This window comes from Balaenoptera acutorostrata, chromosome 6, assembly GCF_949987535.1.
Source record: "Balaenoptera acutorostrata chromosome 6, mBalAcu1.1, whole genome shotgun sequence".
Lineage (NCBI taxonomy): Eukaryota > Metazoa > Chordata > Mammalia > Artiodactyla > Balaenopteridae > Balaenoptera > Balaenoptera acutorostrata.
The window spans coordinates 32700018-32723426 of record NC_080069.1 but is presented as its reverse complement, the minus strand read 5'-3'; the positions used below and the strand labels follow the sequence as shown (position 1 = coordinate 32723426).

At 43.4% G+C, this 23409-nt stretch overlaps 2 protein-coding genes and 1 long non-coding RNA gene across 31 annotated transcripts in view; 2 read left to right on the top strand and 1 right to left on the bottom strand.

Moving 5' to 3' along the window:
* The window catches only part of LOC103012988 (ninjurin-1-like), a 162402-nt gene that overhangs the window by 26055 nt on the left and 112938 nt on the right, over positions 1 to 23409 (top strand). Inside the window, exon 3 of one of the 2 annotated variants that reach the window (XM_057548688.1) lies at positions 189 to 553. The exons of the other annotated variant lie outside the window; for it this stretch is intronic. Within the exon in view, the coding sequence (XP_057404671.1) occupies positions 189 to 226 (38 nt within the window). The 3' untranslated portion in view covers positions 227 to 553. Of the gene's footprint in view, positions 1 to 188; positions 554 to 23409 lie in introns of those variants that run through there. 2 annotated transcript variants of the gene reach the window in all.
* Positions 1 to 23409, bottom strand: part of LOC114235760 (caspase recruitment domain-containing protein 19-like) — a 104671-nt gene that overhangs the window by 13857 nt on the left and 67405 nt on the right. For 14 of the 28 annotated variants that reach the window (XM_057548659.1, XM_057548661.1, XM_057548663.1 and 11 more), the window contains exon 1: positions 3514 to 3670. The exons of 11 other annotated variants lie outside the window; for them this stretch is intronic. The gene's annotated coding sequence lies outside the window, so the exon portion shown is untranslated. Of the gene's footprint in view, positions 1 to 3513; positions 3829 to 23409 lie in introns of those variants that run through there. 3 more of the 28 variants (XM_057548669.1, XM_057548667.1, XM_057548674.1) reach the window with 3 other exon arrangements.
* On the top strand, positions 4202 to 6042 carry LOC130708439 (uncharacterized). The gene is made up of 2 exons (XR_009008644.1): positions 4202 to 4481; positions 5317 to 6042. It is a non-coding gene; the product is annotated as an uncharacterized LOC130708439 (long non-coding RNA).

Below are 23409 nucleotides of genomic sequence, written 5' to 3'. Positions count from 1 at the left end.
CACTAAAAATGAGTGTATTTGTAAGTAAATACTACCTCAATAACGTTGATTTTTTAAAAATAGGGTCATTGAAGTGGAACAAGTGGGGCCTCCTCCCTGGTTTCTTCCATGAGGCCAACTCAACAGACTGTCTTTCTCATCTCTCTCTCCTGATGCTACCTCCTCCTGGATGGTCTTTTCTCCCCCAGAATATGAATTTCTAACTTCTGATCCTCCGAGCCTCTGAAAGTCAACCTTGAAAATGGACTTGTCAGCAGCTCCAACTTGGTGAAGAAGCCATGGACAGGGATGCAGAGAGACCTGCCACCACCACAAGGCAGGACCCTCCTGGCCACCTGGCTTCAGCATCTACAACCTCTCTGATTAAAGAGTTAACATTGGCCATAGTTCATGGAGTGTGCCCCATGCTTGGGCATTCTGTGGGCTCTAGGCATACAGATAATCATCATTCTTCCATCAGCTCTGCTACACAAGCATGACTACCACCCCCATTTTCAGAAGAAGAAACTGAAGCACAACGAGTAGACTTATCTAAGACCTGCCTGAGACCTCAACCAGCCAGGGAGTGATGTATCGAGGTCAGGACCCAGGCACAGTATTGGGGCCAACTCTAGACATCTAAATTTTCTGCCTCTCTAATCAACCTACTAATTAACTATGCAATTAGCTGCATCATGTCTGTTCCTGGCCAAGCCACAGGCTGTCTTGCCCAGCACTGCCAGGGTGTGCACCTGTGCACAGAGCCAGCACACACTAAGCACTAGGGAAGTTTGGGAATGAATGGACGTAGGTCCAAGGCTCAAGGGCGAGGGCTGTCAGTGGATGGTGGCCAGCATCTTGCAGTGGCTCCTCCTACCCTGCAGGCTGCTAGCCAGGTGGTGCCTCCATCGCCTGCAGCTGCCAGTCACCTGGCACGATGGCACAGCCTGGGGGCCAAAGCTCTGGGCTCTGCTGTGCGCTGTGCTTCCTGCGGTCTTTGTGAGCTGTGCACACAAACCACACCCAAGCAGCCATTCAGAGGCATGAGAAAGCACAAGAAAGGAAACCACTTTGGTCCCAAGTGCTGATAAACAGTCCCAGACAGTTTTTACAGGACAAAGGAAGAGGAATGCTCTGGCATAAAATTCACCAGACCTTCACCAGTAACCTCTGCTAAGCCCTACCTCCCCCATCATCTTGCCCTCCTGGCAGCACCACAACCATAGACACCCCCCCCCCCACCTGTTAGCCTGGCTTGGCAATCGAGGCCCTGTGGGAGCTGGCCTCACTTGCCCTCACCGGGCCTCCCAGGCCCCTGAGCCATCCCTGCACAGCAACCCCCAACTGCAGTGTACTGCCCAGGATTCCCGCCCTTGGCACAAGAATACCTGTCCCTGTGGTTTCCGCCTGGCTAACTCATGCTCACTGCCCTCCCGCCGAGAGACCTTCCTGAGCTCCCCTGCCGCCCCACCCCAAACAAAGTCCAGATGCTTGGACCTCAACCTCCCCTCCCAAATTGAATCTCCCAGAATCCCCTCCTGTCCCAGTGCCCAACCTGGCCTCAGGCATGGAGTTGAGATGGCGCACTCCCCAGCACACCACAAGGCAGGGACTGGTTCTGCAGCAACAGCAATTGCTGCAGTGACACTCGGCCAGTGCTGGCCCTGAGCAGACGCATCAGGCCCCACACACTCACTCTGCAACCCTTTGTAGAGGCCCCAGAAACAACACGAGGCAGGTTCCTGTTGGTGCATGGAGACAGTGAGCCAGGAACTTGAGGCCCGCAGCCTTGCAAGCCTGCCCATTTGACCCTCCCAGGCCTGTGCTCTCTGGGCCCCAGTTCCCCATACCAAAAATGAAGGGCTCTGAGGGAAGGGGTCTCTAGAGGCCCAGGACACACAGATGGCAGGGAGAAAGCGGATTGGTGGGCCTGGGCAGGGTCTAGTCCTGGCTCTGCCACTGACTGCCCCAGCGGTCTGGGGCACCTGCCCAACCTGACACTTTATTTCCTCATCCACACATAGAGATATTCCACTTTTCCCCATAGAGCAGTTCTGAATGGGAAGCACCTGATGCAAGACCATGTGCACAGTAGGTACAACAGACCCTGGAACAATGCGGCGGTTGGGGGCGCAGATTCCTGAGCAGTCGAAAATCCACACATTACTTTACAGTCAGCCCTCCATATCCATAATTTTGCATCCAAGGATTCAGCCAACCTGGGGTCATGTAGTACTATAGTATGTATCGAAAAAAAATCCACATATAAATGGACCCTCACATTTGAAACCTCAGCTCAAAGGGTCAACTGTACTCAGAAACAGCAGCCACAGATAAAAGAATTCAGAGAGATGACAGGGGAATGCACAGCAGCTGGGGTCTCTTCTGGCTAAGGTTGGGACACTGGTGTCCTGGAAATCACCAGGTTCCTGCCCATGAAATCCTACTTGTGTGCAGGACTCAGGCTGGGACTCCAGTGAGTGCTGGGGAGAGAACAGGGGCTTCTGGGGCCTCCCTGACCCCGTGGGCCACCCCTAGGTAACTTCTACCTCATGAAGCAGCCTGACCATGCTGTCATGGGCTCTGTCACCAGCCTGTCTCTGTCATGGAGCTTCTCCTGCAGGGAAAGATCCATAGAGAAGGGTCACCCTGCTCAGTTAGGGTCAGGAAGGTGGTGGGCGGGTCCCCATTCGAGAGGCCCTTGGCGGATGGCTGGGCTGGAGAACCCATCCTGGGAAAAGAAGGAGGGTACTGGGGCAGTTCAGTATGGGGCACAAAGCCTTCGGGGACCGAGTCTGTGTCCACAATTCCCCTGGGCCTGTCGCTGGGCAAGGGGTGCAGCCTGGGAGGCACCACAGAGTCCCACGGGTACCACGCACTGCCCAGGTATGCACCACCTGTTGGGCATTCTCCTCAGGTGGCTGTGAGGATGGAGTGTCTATATTCCCTGATAGAAGCACAGTAGAATCATTTTTACTTTCACCTCCCACTGTCAGGCCTCAACCCCCTCCCCCCCCCCGCCACTGCCCATGCAGCATCTCCCCACCTACAGACGTGCACTGGTCCCTGCCCTCCCGGAACCACCCACGACGTGGCCCCCACCCACTAGAACCTTCCATGGCCTGACCTGGCCTCACCCCACAGAACCATTCCAGGCCTAGCCTCTGTCCCCCAGAACCCTCTAGGGCCTCACCTGGCCTCGCCCTCCAGAACCCTCCAAGGCGGGGCCCCCAACGCTCAGAAGCCTCCAGGACATGGCGTGGCCTTGCCCAACAGAACTCTCCAGGGCGTGTCCATGGCCCCCGCCCCCAAGAACCCTCCAGGACCCGGCGTGGCCTCGCCCCCCAAGAACCCAGCCCCGGGCCGCGAGCTGCTCTGCCGTCGTCTAGTCGACAGGACACTCAGTCACAGGCAAGGTCACTCGCCGCCGCGAGGAGCGGCCCCCGGTGTGGCATCGGGACACCCGGACCCTATGGGCCACCGTGGCCGCGCGCCCGTCCTTGTATGGCAGGCACGACCCCGGACCGCGCTCACCTGTCATGGCGCCGGCACGCCGTGCACCCAGCTGGCCCGGCCAGTCCCCCTGCCGCCGTCAACCCCCTGGCTGGCCGTGCGCTGCCTGTCGACCCCTGTGACGGTCGCCCGCTCTTTCCCTGTGAGCCCCGCCCCCGGCATCATCGCGGCTAAGCCCTAACCCCGCCCTCACTGAGCCCGCCCCTTCCCGATAGGCCCAGTCTGTAGCGTCCGCTGCGTAGCCTCGAGGGCTCTAAATCCCCATCCCTCACTCGAGCCCCGCTTCCGAACGCGTGGGCTACGAAAGCTGCCGAGCCCTTAGCCCCTCCCCTCACTGGCCCCGCGCGGGGCATCGGCTCTGTCACCGCGAGAGCTCTAAACCCCGCCCGCATTGAGCCCCACCCTCACGGACGTTAGCTCTGTCGCTGCCACAGCCCTTGAGCCCCGCCCCTTGCTGAGCCCGGTCCTCATCAGTTACTGGGCCTCTAGAAGCCTTAAGCCTTGAGCCTCGCTCCCGCCCGCAAGGGGTACCCTCAGCTCCGCCTCTCACTGAGTTCCGCCCCCGCTGTCCTGGGCTACGTCACCACCAGATCCCTGAGCCCCGCCCTTTTCCACGCGGCCCCGCCCCCGCCTGCGTCGATGGCGTCGCCGTGACCACTCTAAATGCCGCCCCCATTCTAGCCCCGCCCCCTCCGGCGCCAGCTAAGTCGCCACGCAGCTCTGTGTCCCGCCCCTCACGCGAGCCTCACCTCCATCGCTCGCACAACCTCTATTATAGCCTATGTTCTCCTCCTTGGCCTTTCCCTGCTTTGGACCCGCTCAGTCTTGGCCTCCCGGGGCGGCCAGGGTCCGTGCCCGTGCGCAGACCCCACCCCCACCCCATGAAGGAACTGGAGGATGGGTGCAGCTGTCGGATGGAAACCCCAAAACTCTTGGGCCGAGTCGTGGTGGTCACCACACAGGAACCATCCCCGCTCCGAACACTGAGAGTGAGTCTGGCCCGGCTTACTGGAAAAGCCCCGCCGGGTCCTACCCCAGTCCGTGGGACAACACGGGCAGTGTCTGCCTGCGGCAGGAGGGCCGTATAGCATGACCTGGGGGTGCACTAGGGGAAGTCCAAGCCTGCTCTAGGTCCCACGGCCCTCCTCCTGGAGGGGGCCTCCTGCCCACCAGTGGAACTGGTCTGACCCCCCCTCCCCCATTACTCTGCATCCCTCATGCTGGGTCATGACTCTGCAGACAAAAAGTGTTGCCTGTGACATCCCAGTAAACATAAATGTTATCCACTATTAAGCCATTAGGCACTGCAGCAACCCCCCTTGAGGGGAATTCAGGATGAAGAAAAACAGGATACAGGCCCCAGATAGTTGAGATGCATATCTAAGGAATAATTTCAATAAGCCCAGATTCTTGTATCTTCCCAAACAGAAAAGCACTAAGATCATTAGCTTGACATGTCTGTTTTTGTGATTAGTAATCTTTTGATGTTTGACTACATGGGTTTTTTGGGGTTTCTTTGGGGTTTTTTTCTTCAGCAAAAACTCTTGTGTATCCTGGCTCCTCCTTAACTCTTTGAAACTGTCAACTGAAAAAAATGCACAACCTAAAAGTTGAGAATTATGTTTTATTTGGTAGACTTTCTGAGGACTTCAAGCCTGGGAGGTAGCCTCTCAGATAGCTCTGAGGCACTGCTCCAAAGAGGTGAGGGAGGAGCCAGGATATATAGGAGTTTTGCAACAAGGACCAGGTAGTTGGAACATCAAAAGATTACTGTGTAAGACTTCCCTGGTCGCGCTGTGGTTAAGAATCCTCCTGCCAATGCAGGGACACAGGTTCGAGCCCTGGTCCGGGAAGATCCCACATGCCGCGGAGCAACTAAGCCCGTGCACCACAACTACTGAGCCTGCTTTCTAGAGTCCGTGAACCACAACTACTGAGCCCACACGCCACAACTACTGAAGCCCCTGCACCTAGAGCCTCTGCTCGGCAGCAAGAAGCCAGTGCAGTGAGAAGCCTGTGGACCGCAATGAATAGACCCCGCTCACAGCAACTAGGGAAAACCCGTGCGCAACAGCCCAAAAATAAATAAATAAATAAAATTTATGTTTAAAAAAAAAAAAAAAGATTACTGTTTCTTAAAGAAAACCAGGTATCTCAGGTTGATGAATTTAGTGCTTTTCTTTATATGGGAAGATGCAAGAGTCTGGGCTCATCGAAATCATCCCTTTGATATGCACCTTACCTATCTATGGCCAGTATCCTTTTCTTTCCCATCCTGAGTCCCCTGATGGTGCACCGCTGGGGTTGGCTGCAGTGGCTGAGGGCTTGGGGGGTAAGGGGCAGCCTGTTTGTCTGCATCCTGAGTTCCCTCAGCGCTCTCCATAGGAGGCAGTGGTAGCGGCTGATGACTGCAACATCCTTTTATGTTTACTGTTATAGCAGGCAACATTTTTCATTCACAGAACAGTTCCTCAGAGCTACCTGAGAGGCTGTCTCCAGGGCTATAGTCCTCACTAAGGTCCCTGAATAAAACATAACTGGCAACTTTCAGGCTGTGTGTTTTTTAAAAGTCAGCGGCTCCTAGCATTTACTTCTCTCTGTTCCTTTCACTTTCTAGGAGTAATGTCAGTGGCATAAGTGTGAGATCTAGATGGACAGGGGACACAGTGAGGAAGGGGAGCTCCTAGGCCTGACTCTTTCCTGGGTGGCCAGCATTCCATGCCACTCCCACCAAGGGACAGATAGGGAAACTGGCTCAGAGCAGCAGATTTCTGGACCTTGCCCCTGTTCAGCAATGACAGGGCCTCCGAAGTACAGGATTTGCTAGAGGGACCCCACTCCCTGGCAGACAGGCCCTGTGCCCCTCGGGATGTGCATGCCAGGCAAGCTAGGGCACGGGATCCCCACCCTGTGAGTGGCAGGCAGACGCTCAAAGGGTCAATGGGTGGGCCCTGGGCACTCCCCTCCCCAGATGGGGTGGGGGGTGTGTGCAGTGTCTCCCTCCTTGCGCACTGCCCCACTGCCACTGCACGATTCGGATCGAAAGTGAGCACTCAGGAAGTTGGGCCATGTAGGGTGGGAGGGCGGGCCTCCTGGGGACCCTCCCCAATCTGCTGAACTCTGTGGGTCTCACATGCAGAGGGAAACAGATGGCCCTGTGTGGACTTACTGGTGCGAACTGACGTTGCTCCCCACCTGTCCCTAAACATCCGGGATGCACTGACCCTGACCCTCACCCCCACCCCCACTGCTTTCACTTCTGACTTTTGCTTCCATAGAATTTTGTAATCCTGGCATGCTTTATGTGATCAGAAAGTAAATACAAGTTTAAGTCAGGTAGGGAGAGCTCGTCCCACATGGTGTCTGCACTTGCCACTTGCCTGATCTCCTCAGGGCTGCCCTCCCCTCCAACATGTAGGCAAAGTCAAAAAGCAAACAAGAAACTGGGACATGTTAGCAACTCATCTCCCTAATTAATAAAGAGCTCCTAGAAATCAGAAAGAAAGAAGTCAACATTCCTATATTCAGAAAAAGAGGAAATGCCTAAGGAGCTGCTCAATTTCATTCATAATAAGAACATCGTGTGCCATGGTTACAACTGACACAAATCCAAGATCCTGATCAGACCTTCTGTGGACCAGGCCATGGGAACACCTCACCACAGGGCACCACCACAGGCTCCCCATCCTGTCCCCCCAGGCACTTCCGGCTACCCATCTCCCCACTAGAGTGTCAGTTCCTAAAGGCAGGGCCATGTCTACTTTGGTCACAGTGCCAGACTTACAGCAGGTGCTCTGTAAATGCACTTAGAGCCTAACTAGATGAGCTGAATAAAGCGGCAAGCACAGGCCAGAGGCAGGAGGAATGCAGTGTGTCTGTGGGCTGAGAAGCAGCCTGCCTGGGTAGAGCTGACCATGCGAAGGGTTGGGGTGGGTGATGAGGGGCCTGAACACTGAGGAGGTGCAAGGGCATTCTCCTCCCACATTCTCATATGGCCAAGGGCCACAATTCATTCATTCAATCATTAATTTACTTAATAAATATCTCCTAAACACCCGCCATGAGCCCAACCAAGAGGTAGATTGTCACTGGGAGAGCAGAGGAGCCCTGATCCCATGGAGCTTCCATCAATAGCAGCAAAACACATCTGAGTGCAGGTGCTGAGTGTTGTGAAGAGCAAGAGGCTAGAGGCTGCCTGGGGAGGCTGCCAGCCTCCAAGATGGCCCCTCACATTTTTACTGAACTCAGGTTTGGCTGCTCACTGCTCAAAAGTCAGTAATTGAGGACCAAGTGTCGATAGAAAGAAAAGGTGCTTTATTCTGAAAAGCCAGCAATCTGGGGAGAAGGTGAACTCTTGTCTGGAGACCAATTCCAAAGATTCTGCTCAGCCATGACAACTTTTAAAGGGAAAAAGGGGAAACGACCTCAGTTAATCATTAATGTAAGAGGTCAGATTCATCGTCATTTTTCCATTGCGTGCAGACCTGCTGACTTCTCCTGATCTTCCTTTGGATGCTGTCTTGCTCACATGGTCCCCCTAGAATTGGATGTTCTCTTGCCCATGTGGTCTGCCTTGCAGATGTAGCAAGGGTAAGATAGAGATAGAGAGTCAGTCATTCTTTAACTACGTAATTCTTCATTCTTACTCCTTTTAATCCAGGAATGAACACATTAGGCTAGGCATTGTGTACATCCAGTAAAGCAAAAATCAGGAGCTGGGTTAAATGTTGCCTAGTGATCTCATCTTTCTGATTAAGGTCTGAAGAAAACAGGGATGAACAAATGGAAAAGGGGCAAAAGAGCTGCTTGCAACATACTGCGTCACACCCCTGTGCAGTCTCCTCCACAGAAAATCAGGCTAGTCTTTGGTGAAATGTGGCAGAGGTGATGATGTGTGACTTCTTTGGCTGGGTCGTAAAGGGGATTGTGGTTCCTTCCTTTCTCTCCTGGATCACTCTCTCTGGGGGAGCCAGCTGCCATGTCATGAGGATGCCCAAGCAGTGCTGAGGAGTATAGGGAGGAGCTGGACCCCCAGCCAACAGCCAGCATCAACTTGCCATGAGGGAGTCCCTGGCTCCAGTCAAGCCTTCAGGAGAAGGCCTGGCCAACATCTGACAGCAGCCTCAAGAGAGATCCAGAGACACAGCCACCCTGCCAAGCCTCACCTGAAACTGTGAGAGATAATAAATGATGATTATTGTTTCGAGCAGAAGGGCGAGGTCAGGTGGTGACAGGCAGGTCACACAGGGTAATACAGGCCAGGCAGCTGGGAGCGGACAATATGAGGATTATGAGCTGGGGAGGCGGGTGGGGGAATGGAGATCTGCTCTGATTTATCTGTTCTAAAAATAACCCCCTGTACACACAAAAGTATTGAAAGCAGGGTCTCAAAGAGATCTTTGCACACCCCTGTTCAAAGCAGCATTATTCACTGTAGCCAAAAGGTGGAAGCAACCCAAGTGTCCATCAAGGGATAGATAGATAACCAAATGTGGCATATACATAAAATGGAATACTATCCAGCCTTAAAAAGGAAGGAAATTCTGACACATGCTACAACATGGATGAACCTTAAATACATTATCCTAAGTGTGATATTACAATTTATAATGAGAAATATATATTTGGTCTTCATTCCGGTTTCTAGCACAGTTTCTAAAACCCTCAAAATTTCCTAAGTGGTAAGGTAGCCAAAATTCAGTCTCTGTACCCTGGTACCGAATTGAATCGCAGAAACAGAGTTTTGGGTGAAGTAGAAAAGAATAGCTTGTTGGTGAGAATGTAAATTGATACAGCCACTATGGAGAACAGTTCCTTAAAAAACTAAAAATAGAACTACCATACGACCCAGCAATCCCACTACTGGGCATATACCATGAGAAAACCATAATTCAAAAAGAGTCATGTACCACAATATTCATTGCAGCACTACTTACAATAGCCAGGACATGGAAGCAACCTAAGTGTCCATCGACAGATGAATGGATAAAGAAGATGTGGCACATATATACAATGCAATATTACTCAGCCATAAAAAGAAATGAAATTGAGTTATTTGTAGTGAGGTAGATGCACCTAGAGTCTGTCATACAGAGTGAAGTAAGTCAGAAAGAGAAAAACAAATACTGTATGCTAACACATATATATGGAATCTAAAAAAAAAAAAGGTTCTGAAGAACCTAGGGGCAGGACAGGAATACAGACGCAGACGTAGAGAATGGACTTGAAGACACGGGGAGGGGGAAGGGTAAGCTGGGACGAAGTGAGAGAGTGGCATGGACATATATACGCTACCAAATATAAAATAGCTAGTGGGAAGCAGCCGCATAGCAAAGGGAGATCAGCTCGGTGCTTTGTGACCACCTAGAGGGGTGGGATAGGGAGAGTGGGAGGGAGACACAAGAGGGAGGAGATATGGGGATACATGTATACGTATAGCTGATTCACTTTGTTATACAGCAGCAACTAACACACCATTGTAAAGCGATTATACTCCAATAAAGATGTTAAAAAAAAAAAAAGGAGGGCTTCCCTGGTGGCGCAGTGGTTGAGAATCTGCCTGCCAATGCAGGAGACACGGGTTCGAGCCCTGGTCTGGGAGGATCCCACATGCCGCAGAGCAACTGGGCCCGTGAGCCACAATTGCTGAGCCTGCGCGTCTGGAGCCTGTGCTCCGCAACGGGAGAGGCCGCGACAGTGAGAGGTCTGCGCACCGCGATGAAGAGTGGCCCCCGCTCGCCGCAACTAGGGGGAGCCCTGGCACACAAACGAAGACCCAACACAGCCAAAAATAAATAAATAAATAAATTAAAAAAAAAAGGAAAAGAATAGCTTTATTGTTTTGCCACGAAAAGGGGGCCACAGCAGGCTAATGCCCTCAAAACTGTGTCCCAACCTGGAGGAGATAGTGAGTTTTATAGTAATGGTTCAAAGAGGAAAGTGTGATCATCTTGTGGATGAAGCCCTTCACTTTAAACCGTCTCAGTATTTGCTTCTGAAGCCCTCACCATGCACAAGACACAGAACCCAACACACACAAACTGTACTTGCTCTCTCAGGCACTTCTATTCTCAGCTGTTATGACCGGGAATTATAATCTGCTTTTAGTGGCATTATACATTTTTAATTAGTCTAGAATTATTTATTGAGAATGTCATGATGAAAATGGCCAGAATATTCTAAAATTTATGGTGTAGGACACTGCAAAGACTTAGATTCTATTACATTTACCCATTCAGGTCTCGGTTTACATGTGTAGAAATAACTGTCCTGATTATCAAAGTTGTCTCTGAGGATTAAATATGAATGTATTTATAAGTGTTTTAGACATCATCAATTGTTATTTTTAGCTCTTGATCAGAAACTGCCACTGCCACAAAAATGAACTGTTTTCTTTAGTTTGTAACTTGAGGAAATATAGACAGATGCTCAAAATATTTTTAAAATGAATACATTTCTCAGGTCTTTACTCCAGATTAAGTTGCTCCAGCTGCTGCCCTTGTACCTGCTACTGATTTATCTCTCTCTTATATTTAAATATTAGGAGTTCTCCTATTTTAATGGCAAATGCCAACTGCTACAGAAAGCTTTTTTTAACCCCTCCAGCTGGACGGCACAAATTGATTCAATATGTATGTTGAGAATCTGCATTGTGCCTGACCCTGTGGCAGGGCTCTGTATTCTTTTTCTGGCCTTCCTTAGTATGTTTTCTATGCTTTCTTTAGGAAACATGTCCTGTTCCCCCTCAAATTATTTACTAAAGCACATGTTTCATTTCTTACTGTAGTGCATGAGTTCCTGAAAGCCAGACTCTGTGCTTTCATTTATGTTTAGATTTGCTGCAACATCTTTTACAGTATTTCACAATGAATCCTTAATAGGAAGCCCCTGAATGTATCAGTGAATAAATGGATAAATGAATGTGATTCCTTAGCTTCATTTTTTCCTGATATTTCTACCTCCAGGCATTGCTCTGTTTTTATTCATTTTCCAACATATTAGAGTAACACTCTTAAAATGTAGATTAGCCTCATGCAATACAAAAACATTTCTTTACCAAGGTCATTTTTATAATTAAAGTAAGTTTCCTCCCACTTTTCTGACAGTGTCCTCTTTCAGGCTTTTCTTTCTTAGCCTACTCTTTAAATTTCAATGTTTCTTAGGGTTCTGCCTTGTGAAATTACTTTTGCTTTTATTCCCATAATTCTCTGAGAGTTTTCACCCATTCCCATTTTCAATTATATTTATTTAAGAATGAATTTCAAATCTCTAATTCAAATCCAGATTCTTCTCCTAAATCTTTCTGTTTATCCAACTCCCTACAGCCCAGGATCCCTTGCATGATCCAAGGAACATCCTACACAACATGTCAAAGTGGCAAATCATCATCTCTGCTATCCCCCAGCTCCCCATTGCTCTTCCTTTTCAAAGTCTATTCTGCCAGGGAATGACACACAGACTCGCCAGTCAGTTGCCCAAGACAGACCCCGAGGCACCTTTCCTAACTCTGTATTCTCCCTTTCCTACTGTTAACACTAATATATTAATATATCTCTGGAATCCACTCACCTCACTCTACTCTCAGTGATACTTTACTACTTAAGGCCATTATCATCTCCTTCAAATACCACATTAATGTCTACTAACTATAGTATTGTATTCCTCTATGATAGACCCTGATCTCCTATCATTTACCCCACTAGAGCCAAGGAAATGTTCCTAAAGATAAAATCTGATTATGAAGCTCCGCTGCTTAAAAGCCTATCACAGGGTCCCTACTGTGCTTAGAATAGAGTCCAAAAGCTTTCTGTGGTTTACAAGATCCTATGTAATCTACCATCTATTTAATTCTATTTATCTATTTATCTTCCCTCCTTACCGGTTTCCCCCAACGATGCTCACAATTTCTCCTAGTTCCTGGAACACATCCTGCCACATGTGAACCCCTGCCTGCTCCAGGCTTCACTCCCACCCCACCAGATCATGGACCCCATGTCACTCTTGCACTCTCTGTACTCCTGATGTACACTGGGTTCTCCCATAAACGTAGCTCAAGTTCTTTAAAGTACTTCTTGTTCATTATTGCCCACGTTCTTATGCTTTTCACTTAGTCTTATCTCTATCTTCTATATTTACATTATAGAGTTTTTCTTAAAACACTAATTGGTACTGCATGATAGTTACACTTCATTGTATCTGCAGACACATTTGTATTGTTATTTGCTCAGTTGATATATGGTTATATAATATATATACAAAATAATTTAAAAAACATAGATTCCTTATGAACTCATATTATTGGGCTCACACAGACTACTTAATGATTAATTGTGGTTAGTATCAAATACATTGGTTTATAATTTCAGCAGTTCACCATTTAACAGTTTGGAAAGGGCATTTTTAAAATTATGAGAGATATACCAAGTAATGAAATGGCATTGCATTTCTGCCAGGGAGTTTTCTTAGACATTGAGAATAAATTTTAATTGTAAAATAATTATAACTTTTCAAATTAACCTATTCTGGAATTTAGAATTTCCATCTGTGATTTTAAGATACATTCAATCTTAAGTACTGAAGGAACCCTTGTTCGCTTCCCTGAGACAAATTGATGATCATATTTTCTACCACTCAGCATTTCATAGCATAATCTTATGCAGTTTTATAGGTTCAGAATAATTTGCACAAGTGTATATGGCTAAAAAAATGAGTAAAGATGAAAATTTGTACATGTTGCCATTTTCCTCTTTTCTTAGTTTAGGGTAAAGCTTCTCTATTGTCTTGAATAATTCAGATTTCTTTTTCTTGCAGAAGAAAAACGAGAAAGGTGATTCAAACTGAGGCAGACTAGGCATTTCCAATTGACAGCTATAACCTTGTGTAACCAAATCCATCAGAGGCATCCTGTTATAGATAAAGTGCTGAATGTTTTCATTTCCTTTTTTTGTAAAAGAGGTCAGAGTGTCCAACTGGCAGTATCTTGGAGCCCAAGGGAGGTTTGTAATGTTATTCTCCATCTAGTAAGATGTATTAGGACTCTTTATTGAAACACAGAACAAGGTCTTGACATTTTTTGACTTTTTAGAAAATTTTATTTGGAGATAGAGTAGAAAAATGCCTACCAAACTAAAAGTAACTAGAACATATCTGTCAGGCTTACACATTTTGTGTGCTGTAAATCCTAGAATATGTTGAGTTGAAAATATTTAGTAAGATTAAGGAATCGCAAGATATTTTCACCTTGGTTCAGTAAGTCACTAATATATAAAAATACATAAATATAAATATCTTTTTGAATAAACTTTATGCCATTAAATTACTGAATTGAATGCATATGGTATATCAACATTACTAAAGAATTGGATTGACAGATGCTTTTTATTTTAGTCACAAAGAAGGTATATGATTTCAGTAATAGGAAAAGTTTTTTTTTTTTTTTTTTTAAAGCTCCCGTTAATCACAACACCATGGAGAAAGTTTTCAGGATTCATTTCTACGTACACATGAAACACTCAAAGTCAAAATGCTATTTTAAACTAATGAGGAAAATCAGGACAAAAGAAATGTTGTTTTGAATCTACCAAAAAAAGGATACAGGAGGATCAAGATCACAAAAATAACTAAAGGCGGCATTGCTGAGATAAGAAAATCAGCATTATGCCCTGCAAAGCAGCAGTGCCCTTGAAAATTTAACAGCTTGGATTAACTATATCTACTACATGGTGACTAACATAGAAATCCTGAAAACAATCTTTATTCTTTTATAGGAGTGCTGGTTATAACTGTTACCAACATGTGAGTCTAGAAATTCATTTCATGGAAAAGAATAGCAATATGCTTCCCAGAAAGAAATCACCTATTTTTTTTAATAGGCTGATTGAGAAAGAAGAATTAGGGAAAACGAATTTCTAGAACTTCCTCCCAAAAAAGGATCATTATATCTGTTCTAATCTGATAACGCTTGCAAAATTTCAGCATGTTAAGATGGAGAAAAATGCTATTATAAACATTTTGGTTTCTTCATCTTTTATCCTCATCTTTCTTTTAAAAAAAACTTTCCAAAGCTCCCTTTTGCATCTTATATTTCTCAGTTAAATTTTCAGCACTGTCAATTAGTTGATGCTACCCCAGGTGGTGTATAATTTGTTTTTTTTTTATAGTAAATAGGATTAATATCTATAAATTAATTGAAGTTATCATGTTGGCTACAAAATTCTAAGCACTCCACAGGCAATTTTGGTCCAGAGCTCCCAATCTTAAATACAGCGCTATAAATGACATTGCTTCTTTGGGATGTGTGGTTTCTTCCATTTTTGTGATAGGTATTCTGATTGTACATATTGTAAAACTGTTGTTCAGGAGTGAAAGTCACTTAGCTTGGGAGTGAGTCTGGAGATCAAAGAGACATTTTTGGTCTTTTTTTTTAAAAGTATACACGAGTTCCTGTGACCTAATAAATTATTTTTCACTTTGTGTAGAGTGGCTCAGGGAAGAGAAATAACTGAAATTGATGGTAATGCAAATTATTGGAAAGTAAAGAGGTCAGACAGGTGATGATTTCTAGCTAGAAACTTCGCTTTTGTATTTTAAAGACAATTAACTGTCTGAAGAACTTTCATAAATTTTTCAGTATTTATATCCTTGAATTTATGGAAGGTAAAATGAACTGTAAGTGGCATTTGCAAATTTTGTGAAACTTGAAGGTCCCATCAATATCAAGTTTATTCTCCCTCAAGCCATCTTCTATTTACTCCCAGATAAGCTATATTAATCTTTTTTATTCTTGTCACCTTGTTTGGATTTTCCAGTTTCCTTCAGTTTTTCAAATCTTATCCATCTTTACCTCCCAGCCTTCATTTTTATTTTTCCTTGGCTCCAGGAAAGATGAATTACATGGCTAAGCATCTCTCCATTTTTTACTGAGAACCTCATTCTCTGAATGATTAAAAAACAACATTTGCCAGAAATGTGTGTGGTGTGTGCATGTGACCGTGTATTGATTTCTACGTTTTTTCCCCTTACTAGATTATAAGTCCTTTAAGGGCAGTGTCCATATTGCATTTTTCTCTACTGCTCAGGCTGGGGATGCTGCTGGTAATTTCTAAATATTTTTAAATGATAGATTTATAAAACAAGTAGAACTTGGGTTATCCATCTTAATGAATCCTACTTCAATGAGTCAGGATGAATCTCACCAGGGTAGAAGCAACTCTCATTTTAAATTCAACATGATTTTAGTATTCAACAGTAGCTTTGCCTTGACCTTTCCTTGTAATTGCCTGAAGACATCCTTAATGATTACAGGGTTCACTCTGAGGCATTCTACACTAGTGTCCCATAAATCATTGATCTTAAGAGTAAAAAACTGAAAAACTAAAAAGTTTGCCACTTTGTTTTAAAAAAGTACAATGACTGGGTGATTCTATCCAAAATCAGAGTGGGTGGGTGGGTGTGTGATGGTTAATTTTATATATGTCAACTTGTCTGGGTCATGGTGCCAAGATATTTGGTCCAACATTGTTCTGGATGTTTCTGTAAGGGTATTTTGGGATGAGATTAACATTTAAATCGGTAGACTTTGAGTAAAGTAAACAATTTGATACATATTTGTATTGCAAAATGATTACCACAATAAGGTTAGTTAATGAATTCTTCACTTCCCATAATTACCATTTTGTTGCTGTTGTTGTTATGATGAGAACATTAAAGCTCTACTCATAGCAACTTTAAAGTATATGATACAATATTGTTAACCATAGTTACTATGCTGTAATTAGATCTCCAGAACTTATACATCTTATAACTTAAAGTTTGTACCCTTTGACCAATATCTCTCCATTTTCCCCACCCCTCAGCCCCAGGCAACCAATTTTCCAATCTCTCTATGAGTTCAGTGTGTTTAAATTTCACTTCTTATAAATGAGATCATGTGGTATTTTTTGTCTGTCTGACATATAAATTAGCATAATGCCCTCAAAGTCCATCCATGTTGTTGCAAAATGGCAGGATTTCCTTCTTTCTCATGATTGAATATATATATATCACACATTCTTTATCCATTCATCTATTGATGGACAATTAGGCTGTTTCCATATCTTGGCTATTGAATAATGCTGCAATGAACATGGGAATACAGATATCTCTTCAGATAAGGATTTTATTTAATCTCCTTTGAATATATACACAGAAGTGGGATTGCTAGATCACATGGTAGGTCTATTTTTAATATTTTGAGGAATCTCCATTCTGTTTCCCATCATGGCTCTACCAATTTACATTCCCACTCACAGCACATCAGGGTTTCCTTTTCCTTGCTTGATTCCTCTGGCTAGGACTTAACAGTACTGTTTTGAATAGGAGTGGTGAGATTGGGCGTCCTTTGTTTTATTTCTGATCTTAGAGGGAAAGCTTCAACCTTTTTTACTCTTGAGTATGATGTTACCTGTGGACTAGTCATATATGGCCTTTATTATCTTGAGATATGTTTAATCCACTTTGTTGAGAGTTTCTATCATGAGGGATATTGAATTTTATTGAATGCTTTTTCAGCATCTATTAAGATGATCATATGATTTTTATCTTTTATTCTATTAATATCATGTATCACATTTATTGATTTGCTTATGTTGAACCATCATTACATTCCAGGAGTAAATCCCACTTGAGCATGGTGTATGATCCTTTTAATGTGTTGATGAATTCAGTTTGCTAATATTTTAATGAGAATTTTTGCATCCAAATTCTTGAGGGCTATTAGCCTGTAGTTTTTTTTTGTTTGTTTGTTTTTGTTTTGTTTTTCTTTGTAGCATCCTTATTTAGCTTTGGTATCAGGGTAATGCTGGCCTTGTAAAATGAGTTTGGGAGTGTCCCTTTCTCATCAATTTTTCTGGTAGTGTTTGAGAAGGAATGGCATTAATTCTTCTTTAAATGCTTGGTAGAATTCATCCATGATATTATTTTGTCCTGGACTTTTTGGGAGGTCTTTGATTACTGACTCAATCTTCTTACTTATTATTGGGCTGTTCAGATTTTCTATTTCTTCATGATTCAGGTTTCTTAGCTTGCATGTTTCTATGAATTGATCAATTCCTTCTAGGATGTCCAATTTTTCACATAATATTCATAGTAGCGTCTTGTAATCCTTGTGATTGTGATTATGTTATATAAGTCTCCATCTTTGAGACTGGAGAGACAGATTCTCTTGTTGGCTTTGAAGAAGTAAGCTACCATGTCGTTAGAGGGCCATACAGAGAGAAGCTGATAAGTGTTGAGAGTGGCCCCCAGTCAATAGCCAGCAAGAAGATGAGGGCCTCAGCCCTACAACTGCAAAGAACTAATTTTGCCAACAACCTGAATGCACCCTGAAGAGGGTCCTGGACTCAGATGAGAACACAGCTTAGCTGACACATTGATTTCACCCTTGTGAGACCCTGAGCAGAAAATCCAGTTGTACTGAGCCTGTAACACTGACCATGGAAGCTGCGATAACAAATGAGTATTCTTGTAACCTGCTAAGCTTTAGTAATTTGCTATACAGCAATAGAAAACTAATACATTATGTAAGGACTTTTTCTAGCATTTGCTTTTTAGAGCACTAATTTCATGCATAAATTATCAGGAAAGGAAGATAAGATCAGCAATTATGTTCTAGATCATAGTTCAGACATGATTAAGGCAACAGCCTATGTTGTTTGGTGATTAGAGCCCACATTCCTGAATCAGATCTCTGCAGTCTGAACCCTGGCTTCACCAATTAGTAACTCTTCCACTTTGGGAAAATTGCTTAATTGTTATATCTTTCAGTTTCCTCATTTAAAAAATGGGCCTAAAATAATAACATCCATATCACAAGGATAATTAATTATTAAATGAGATAAAACATGAAAACATTTACAAAGTCTTTCAAATTGTAAAATACCAATAAATTAGTGATTATTTAGAAAAAAAAGGAAACTATGTCTCACCCAGATAAGCCAGGTAAAAAATGAACAGGGAATTACAGGAGGCAGGCGATAAGCAGGTAAGAAAAGTGAGGATGACTGATAGATATTCTTAAAAAAAAAAAACTGATAAATAAGAATTGTAAATGACTAACATTGAGGGTTGTTATGGGCTGAATTGTGTCCACTCAAAATTCATATATTGGAGTCCTAATTCCTAGTATATCAGAGTGTGTCTGTATTTGGAGATAGGTCTTTAAAGTGGTGATTAAGTTAAAACAAAGCCATTAGGATGGGCCCTAGTCCAATCTGACTGGTGTCCTTATAGGAGGAGGAAATTTGGACATACAAAAGGACTCCAGGGATACACACACAGAGGAAACACCATGTGAGGACACAGTGAGATGATGGCCATTTGCAAGCTAAGGAGAGAGACCTCAGAAGAAGACAACACTGCTGGAACCTTGATCTTGGACTTCTGGCCTCCAGAACTGTGAGAAAATAATCAATTTCTGTTGTTTAAGCAACCTAGTTTGTGGGACTTGGTTATGGCAATTGGAGCAGACTGAGACCAGGATATGTGATTTCTTCTTCACTTTGCCTCTCCAGATGCATTCCTCTCTACCCTGCTCTGACCAACAGGCAGCTTCATCTCTTCCCTGCTTCATCTCTGAATTTCTCGTTGGTGTCAAGGCTCCAGCTCTCACTGGACTCCTATCTTTTCTTTGACCCTTCCCCTTGGATATTAGTAAAGGCCTTCTGCTTTCCTGAATTTCTTGGTGCCTCAACCTCCCATGTTTGTTTCTTTACAACATCTCACACCACCTGAGATGATCAGAACCTGACTAAGAGAGAGGGGAAACTTAGGTATGTGGAGTAAGTGGTGGGCAGAGAATATAAAGATAAAATGCCATTTGGGGAAAACGGGTACAAGCAAGTAGAATAATTGTCTTAAATTGGTGGAACTGAAGGGGCTATCAGTAAGGAGTTTATTAGCTGACCTGATCCATGTGGGGAGATAATGAATTATTGAAAGGCAGCAAAAAGAGTTCACTTTTGCTCTCTCACCCCACATTTACTCCTTAGATTTTGTCATGAGTCCCAAGGCTTTAAATATCATATAAATATATATATGTACAAGTATATATGTGCATATATATGTACATGTGTGTGTACTTAAGACTTATATCAGTCAGGGTTCTTAGCAATGAATAATAGAACCAAGTTAGCTAGTTCAAGGAAAAAAATATTACAGGATATATAGTTGCTCAAGGAATCATCTTTGAGACCTGAGAACTAGGCTTGGAGGCTTCCCCTGGGCCCTAAACCACAGACTTCTCTAGAGGATAGACCACTGCAGCCACACCTGTGCTTACACTGCCATCCCTACAGGCACTGTGGGTCCTCTTGGAGCTTTTTCAGGCTTCCTCTGTCTCCTACACTTCCCTCACTTGGATGGATCCCCTCAGCATCTGCCTCTTTGTCATGATCAGTTCTGTGGTTTAGGGGGTCTCTCTATTCTTCCAGCACCCTAAGTTCATTTCCAGAAAGTCATTCCCCTTTTCTTGACCTGACTCACTCCTTTAAATCTCCCAGGTCTTAGATCAAACATTACTGCCACAGAGAATTCTTCTCTGAACATTTTAACTAATATCTGTGACTTAGCCGGTGATTCTCCATCCCTTTATCCTATTTTTTCATAGCAATTATCACCATCTGAAACCATATGACTTTATTTTTTGTTTATTATTATTATTATTTTGCCTATCACTGCCTGAATATTTAACTTCTATTAGATCAGTTCTAATAGGTTAGATTACGGTTCTTTTCTGTCTTGTTCAGCTCTGTTCTCCCAGCTCTGAGAATAGTGCCTAAGATGAATGGATGCTCCCAATATTTTGTTGAATGAATAAATGAAGTACTCTAAAGGCCCAGGGGAAGCAGTATCCAACTCTGGTCAGCTGCCGAGGAGTGAGAGAAAGACTTCTCATGGGTGCTAACATTTGAATTAGATTTTAAAGAATCAGGAGTTTTTTCAGACAGAAATAGAAAGGTTATCTGGGAGAAAGTAACACTTGCACATAAGCCCAGAGTGACGAAAGGCACAGAGTGAGATGCTTAGTGAGTAGCTCAGGGTGCTGGGAGCAAAGAGTGCATGTGAAATAGGAATGGCCGCCAAGAGTCTAAAGGCAGCTGGCGTCCAGATTGTCAAAGTTCTGTACATCAGGTTTAAAGTGTATTTGTTTGACAGTAGGACAAAAGATGAAAGTCTTTAAAGCAGGGGTCTGATATGGTCAGATCTGTTTAAAGGCAGTGATTCTCAAAGTGTGGTCTGTGGCCCCATGGGAGTTCCTAAGACACATTCAGGGGGTCTGCAAAGTTAAAACTTTTTTTTCGTAATACTGACATTATTTGCTTTTTTTTCACTGGCTTGCTATTTGCACTGATGGGTAAAAACTCCTGGTGTCTTAGCCCACATGAAGTTAGGAGTACCAAATAGTACTAGTAGTCTTTATATTCTTGCAGTTAAAAACAAAGATCCAGTGTCACTTAAGAAAGTCCTTGGTGAAATAATACAAATTATTGATTTTATTAAATCATGACCCTTGAGTAAATGTTTTTTTCATATTCTGTGTGGTAAAATGGGAAGCATACATAAAGCAGTTTTTATGCAAACCATAACTGTCTCAAGAAAGAACTTTTTTGTTGGAGTGTCTAGCTGAATGGGTTCACGGAAAATAATTTTTGCTTGAAAGAATAACAGATAATAAATATTGTTACTCATGCTTGGGTATTGACATATATATTGCAAAAATGAATGAAGTGAGGCTGTCACTTCAAGGAAAACAACTAAGAGTATTTGTTGCAAATAATAACATTTGTGTTTTCAAAGAAAACTTGGAATTTTGGAAAATTTGTATTTGCCTCTGATAGCCTAATGGCTTCCTAATACTTAAAGTCATTTCTGATGAGATCAGTGGGATTGATGAATGCTGTTTTATTGATATTTTATAATGAAAAGTGTCAACATTTCAAAGATTGGCATAATTCAATGAATTAATGTTTTCCAAATGACTATTTCATTATGCTAGAAAAAACTGTTGCATGGTTAAAATCCTTTAAAATGCAAGATAAATCAATGGATTTTAATGGAAAAGATTATAAAAAGTTACCTGATATATTTTCACATTCTTTAATTACATCTAACCTTTACGACTCTACCTCTTATTGAGTTTTGATGTAATATCAAATAATATTTATAATTATCTGAAAAAACTAAAAAATATTCTTTTTTCCAACTACACAGCTGTTTAGTCCATATTCTCTTCATATATTTTAACTAAACAGAACTCAACAGACTGAATGCAGATCTAGATTTGAGAATTCCAGTTGTCTTCTGTTAAGCCATATATTAAAGAAATTTGCAAAAAGTAAGATGAGGTGCTTTTTGCTAATTTTTTTTCTTTTGGAAAACATAGTTTTTAGTTATGTTAACATGGGATTAATGAGTTATTGTTATTTTTAAATAAATTGGTGACTAAATATTTTATAAATGTTTCAACTATAATTAATTTCTAGTACAAGCAATCTTCCATTTACACTGTACTATGCTAAATAAAACCTAGGCACCCTGGAACTCTGTCTTTGCTTTTTGCACAGCCTGGTGATAACTCAGGTAAAATCTCTCATATACTTGAGTTAATGTGGTAACATATGAAGTAAGGACCATCTGTAAATATTGCTAACCCACACAAACACAAATTCCTTGGGGTCCTCAGTAATTTTTTTAAGTGTATAAAGTAGTCCTGTTACCAACATTTGAAAACTGCCATTTACAGAAAGATATTCAGGAGAACAATTAGATAAGCATAGCCTATTTGTCAGGAAAGTAGAGAGGAGGCTGATGGGGTAGCTACCCCTCCCCCCAGAAAGAAAACAAAATCATTAATTACCACTGTTGCTTTAGGGATAAAGAGGAAAGACAGGATTTGAGAGACTTTGAGGATGCTGATTTGGTACAAATATATTGTGAATGTCTGAATTTTTAAAGCTGGGTTATTAGGTGAATGATGAGAATGCTATGAACTCAGAGAACCTTTGTTTTTTGAGGGCTTTTTAAACTTTCTTCGCACAAGATTTTTAACATATTAAGCCTGACAGGATTTTTTTTTTGATCCAGTTACTGAACTTGCTGAGGCTTCTCTTGAAGAAATATGACAACACCAACTCACATTTGGTAGACTCTCTTGTTGTGTGTGAGCAAGAATTTTAAGCTGGTATTAATTTAAACAATTTCTATTTTTCCCCTATTTTATTGGGAAATTCTGGGTATGTAGTAAATATGTAGAAAAAGTTAAAACTTAACAACTATAAGATTTTTAAAATTTTAGGGCAATGTTTTTAAGCATATTCTAAAAGGAAAAGTTAAAATTGGGCTGGGACATGAGGTAAAGAGTAATGTTTCTATGGGTGTTATTTTTCCCCCTCAGTGCCTTTGATTTACAGTCTTCAGCCTCAGTCACAGTCTGTTGCAACTGTCCTGGTCCCAGAAGACTGCTCTCCCACGCTTCCTCTGGCCATCTGGAACAGCCTTTCTGCACCTAATTGACTCCATGACTCTCTTTTCCCATTTCTGAGCTTCCTGTTTCTTTTTTTTTTTTTTTTTTTTTAAGGATTTTCTTTTTAATTAATTAATTAATTTATTTTTGTCTGTATTGGGTCTTCGGTTCGTGCGAGGGCTTTCTCCAGTTGCGGCAAGCGGGGGCCACTCTTCATCGCGGTGCGGGGACCGCTCTTCATCGCGGTGCGCGGGCCTTTCTCCATCGCGGCCCCTCCCGTTGCGGGGCACAGGCTCCAGACGCGCAGGCTCAGCAATTGTGGCTCACGGGCCCAGCTGCTCCGTGGCATGTGGGATCTTCCCAGACCAGGGCTCGAACCCGTGTCCCCTGCATTAGCAGGCAGATTCTCAACCACTGCG